General features: G+C 34.0%; 1 protein-coding gene and 1 long non-coding RNA gene across 2 annotated transcripts; one reads left to right on the top strand and one right to left on the bottom strand.

The window, feature by feature from the left end:
- Window positions 1–411: 411 nt before the first annotated feature.
- On the top strand, window positions 412–856 carry LOC147938149 (uncharacterized). Its single transcript, XR_015567054.1, has 2 exons — window positions 412–531; window positions 615–856. It is a non-coding gene; the product is annotated as an uncharacterized LOC147938149 (long non-coding RNA).
- A 964-nt stretch (window positions 857–1820) lies between these two features.
- LOC104710880 (uncharacterized) lies at window positions 1821–4089 on the bottom strand. The gene is made up of 4 exons (XM_010427535.3): window positions 3660–4089; window positions 3260–3516; window positions 2447–2898; window positions 1821–2351 (listed from the first exon to the last, which is right to left on the bottom strand). Exons 1-4 carry the CDS (start codon window positions 3779–3781, stop codon window positions 2079–2081), a joined length of 1104 nt encoding a protein of 367 aa, XP_010425837.1. The 5' UTR covers window positions 3782–4089; the 3' UTR covers window positions 1821–2078.
- Between the last annotated feature and the right edge of the window lie 454 nt (window positions 4090–4543).

The following is a 4543-nucleotide window of genomic DNA, read 5'->3' as shown; positions in this document are numbered from 1 at the left end:
TCACAGACATGGCCAAAAAATCCAAAGGTAAATAATCGGATCGCTCTTCTTCTATTTTTCTTCTCTCGGCCGTTTTGATTCTAAGCTCTGCTATCTAGATCGAAACTGATTGTTCTTTGTCTTTGTCTTTCTATTTACAATTTATGTTTTCAGATCTCACAACTTTGGTTCAGTTTGTTCATCGTCGTGTTATATACTCATCAAACTCATCTTCTTATTTGTTCAAGGATTTGAGGATCTAACTTTCAACCCACAGAAGAGTAAGAACGATGTGCAAATCCCCCTTTTTTTATTTTAATTTTACTAAACTCTCATGTTTTTATTCTTTTTAATTTCTATCCAATTTATTTTATTAATTTTTCTTGACATACCTGTAAGTTTCCTTTTTTCTTTTTCTACCATACATAATAGATAATACTGTAGATTGTTGACGTGGAAGGCTTAAAGGGGTGAAGGTTTATTCATCTGGACAGAGATAGCAAAATAAGGAGATGACTTCGTAAGGACCATTGACTCCAACGAAATGCCAAGGTATGCAGATCATTCTTGCAGCCCAAAACATTTTTGAAAAATTGCAAATATGAAGGTGAATTGGTCTCTTTTTTCTTTTTCAGGTGAGGTTCAATGGAATCATGTATACACTAAATTTGGAGTTTAAATCAAAAAAACCAAGGTATGAAAACTGTTAAATCTTCCAACTCTCTATTTCTTACTGGTTTTAGAATGCTGTACTATAATCAGCACTGTTAAAGAGTGTATCCCTTTAATCATATCCTACACTATAATCAGCACTGTTTAAAGATTGTATCTCTTTTAATCATATCTTTTTTTACAATTTGATTTCTAATTTACTTCAGCTTTTTTTTATCTTTGCCATGTTTTAAAACATGGCAAAAATTCCTACAAAATTCCTACAAAAATTCCTACAAGAAAACATCACGTTTTCCTACAAAATTTCCTACGAAATGTTTGGTAGGAAAAATTTCCTACCAAAAACCTACCTGATTTTGACGAAACGCAATTTTCGTAGGAAGAACGAAGATAATTTCCTACAAAAATAATATGAGAAAATCGTAGGAAATTTTTTACGAAAATCCTACAAATAATTTGGTTGAAGGAAAAATTTTGTAGGAAAACTGAAAGTATATAGAAGGAAAAGATGTTGAATGAATTTGGTAGGAATGTTTATTTCAAATTTCTTACAAATAATTTGGTTGAAGGGAAATTCGTAGGAAACCAGAAGGAATATAAAAGGAGAAGACGTAGAATGAATATGGTAGGAAAAATTATTTCGAAATTCCTACAAAAGAAATGTGGTAATAAATTAAAAATAAAAATAAAAAAGCTTTGTAGTAATAATTTGGTAGGAAAATTGATAAAAACCCTAGATCTAAAAACTCTACGCTCCAGCCTCCATCTCATTACTTTCTCAACTTCTTCTTCTTTTCTTTATTTTCTTGGGTCAAGATGTAAGAAATTGATAATGTGGAAGCATTAAAGAAAGCTGCAAGAAGTGCATAGATAAACAGAAATTTCATGGTCATGTGGTGAGTTGGTGACACGACATGGATCTTACGCCAAAGGAAAAGCCTTTCAAGAATGTCAACATGACATAAATTAAAGCTCAAGTCTTATCAACACAACAAAAAGCTCAACATAAGTTATATGTGTGGTCAACCGTCAACTTCTTCTACAAAAGTGATTTTCCCTTCTGAGCTTTTTAAACCATAATCATATTATATATTTTCGTTAGTTAGTTTATGTATTGCACAAACAGTAAAAAAGATGTTACACCGTATATGTAATATCGCACATATGACTTTAATACAAATAGTGAGGATGGGTTAGCAATTGACCTTAATTAGATACATGTCTGTATCAGTTTGGCCAAATTAAGGCGGAGTAATGATACAACAGTATACGACACAAAACCACACCAACTCTCTCCTGTGAAAACCAAGAAAAAAAGGACTAAACCAAATCAACACACAGCAAACATGAAATGAAACAGAAGACGAAAGCGTCTGCACAAGAATCTCATCATCATGAAGAAACTTAGAACTGATAAACACAATCTTTCAAGGCTCCACAATATTAGGATCCAACCCTCTCGCCTTCCTCGTCTTACCCACAAACAGATCCTTGGATTTGATCAAACCAGGAACGCAACCCGAGACTGTCAAGAATGGGAACTGAGCCACTGATTCCTTTCTTCCTAAAGATATTATGGCAATATCTGGACCAGGCTTGTAACTCGACATCTTCTTATGGTTCCCACCAGACATCAACAGCTTTATGTTCTTTGTAGCCACAGAGGCGTGTTTCTCAGCAATGTAGCCTTGTTTCATCTCCTGTCATAGTAATGACATATATCAGCTGACATGTTATAGTAACTAAAGAAAGAAGAAAAACACTCTGATATTACTAAATATGTGACAACACTAACCGGGACATCAGTAATATCACCAATTGCGAATACATTCTTGCGACCCTTAACTCTCAAGTACTCATCAACCATCAGCCTTCCTTTGCCATCCAAGTTATCTTTCAGAAAAGTTCCTTTAAGCCATTCTGAAGACAAAGGTTTACCGATGCAGAGGAAGTGGCAATCTGCATGTATCGTTTCACCTCCTGATGTTTTGTATGTTTTATTTCCGTCAGAAGCTGAATTCAAATCAACCCTTTGGTTCAATATCACTTCAACTCTCTTGGACTTCATCCAATCAAATGCCTTGTCTGCAGCTTTTTGACCAACAAACTCCAGCAATCTCGGTCCATTGTGTACAATGGTAACCTTCTTCTCAGGGAAATCGACAGCTATTTCCGCAGCAAGCTCCACACCCGACGGGCCTCCACCAACAATCAGAATCGACTCAGAGGACTTGATCTTCTCATACTCTGCAACCAAATAGTTCCAAGTGTAAGAAAACATAAACCAAACTATCCATAGTTCCTCGGATACGATTCGACGGCCAAATCTCAATATGTGGAAAGCCTTCGATGGCTCCCGGATACTCAAATCACATTCTAATGTCAAAAATAGGCCAGACCAAGTTCTACATCCTAATTCACAAAGCTTATTTACACACAAGAGCTCAATATCTAAGCTAACAGATAGCACAGGACAGATGACAGATCACGCTTGCTTCATTCTCAAAACAACTCAAGGAACAGAAACAAGAAAAAACAAACAACAAACTTAAGAAAATCGAAGAAAGATCATATATATATATATATATATATATATATATATATATACCTGCTTGGTATTGAGAAAGCTTCTCTTGCCTAGTTTTGGGAAGCACATCATTGTGACCAGTAGCAATGACAAGGTAATCATAACCAAAGACAAGCCCATCAGCGGTAACAACATCAGTGTCTGTGATATTAACAGCTGGAGAAGTCACAACACGGCCGTTTTGTAAATACTTGTTGTGGTTTATCACTGATCTTTCAGCAAAAGATGGCTCCACCATTGACCTTAAACTTGCCCATGTAATCTCAAAATACTCCTTCCTATTATTACCAAACACATTTTACTAATCAAACTAAGCCATGTCCTAATCGGGATTAATCAAAGATTAAGACAAAATAAATCACAGTTTATTCTGTAATCAAGATTAAAATGGGGTGACTAAAGAATTAATAAACAAGCTTACGGATCGATGAGGGTGAGATCGGAATCGAACTGAAGCAATTTAGAGGTGAGAGAGCCGGCGACTCCGCCGCCGATAACCACCACTCTCCGCCCCTTTGATGATTCAGGTTCTGTTCTTTCCATATCTTCGCGATTTCAAATCCGACTTGTTAAAAATGCTTCTCGAATGTTCTCCGATTTTGATTTCAACTACTGTACATACATACAGACACAGCTGTATAAATAAATAGGTTTGTTAAAGTTGATGGAGAGGAGAAGGAATAAAAACTTAGGGGGTTATTGGATGTATGATTTTGATGGATTTGGAAATCCAAACAAAAATCATGTGTTATTCAATCATTGATTTTAAAATACTTATCAAAATCATGTGTTATTGGTTCTGTCATTTACAAATACTTTTTAAAATCTCTTGTTATTCATTTTAATGATTTGTTTTTGGATTTCAAATTCCACATTATGTTTTATATGGATTTCAATGGATTTGATAGTGTAAAATGGAATGATTGAAATCCAAGAATAAAACATGTTATTTCAAAATCCATCTATTTTGATTTCTAAAATTTACAATTTCATATGGATTTAGAAATCACCTCTCCAATAACAGTCCTAATTGTGTGGTTAAGACCATCATTAACGGTAAGTACTCATACAAGTACTTCATAAATATTATTTTAACTAGTACTAACCCGCGGAAAACCGCGGGCTAAACTTTTTTTAAATAAAAATTTGTAATAATTTATTTTATTGTTATGTTATTTATAATAGTTTGTGATTAAAAATTTGGTTTGCTTATATTCTAATTTTTGTATTTTAAAAATGTTTATTGAAAAATGTTGTGAATAAAATTGTTTAAACTTTTGTCAACTAAACACAATCCTTACTAAC

Source organism: Camelina sativa, chromosome 9, assembly GCF_030686135.1.
Source record: "Camelina sativa cultivar CO46 ecotype springtype chromosome 9, ASM3068613v1".
In the NCBI taxonomy this organism is placed as follows: Eukaryota; Viridiplantae; Streptophyta; class Magnoliopsida; order Brassicales; family Brassicaceae; genus Camelina; species Camelina sativa.
The sequence above is the reverse complement of the archived record's forward strand: the minus strand, read 5'-3'. Positions and strand labels throughout refer to the sequence as shown.

What these genes read in the sequence shown, in the direction of transcription:
- LOC104710880 (XM_010427535.3), bottom strand. Translation starts at nt 3,781, where the DNA reads ATGGAAAGAACAGAACCTGAATCATCAAAGGGGCGGAGAGTGGTGGTT. An exon ending in GATCTCACCCTCATCGATCC is followed by an intron (nt 3,517 to 3,659) that starts GTAAGCTTGTTT and finishes TGGTAATAATAG; the next exon opens with GAAGGAGTATTTTGAGATTA. An exon ending in GCTTTCTCAATACCAAGCAG is followed by an intron (nt 2,899 to 3,259) that starts GTATATATATAT and finishes ATTTGGTTGCAG; the next exon opens with AGTATGAGAAGATCAAGTCC.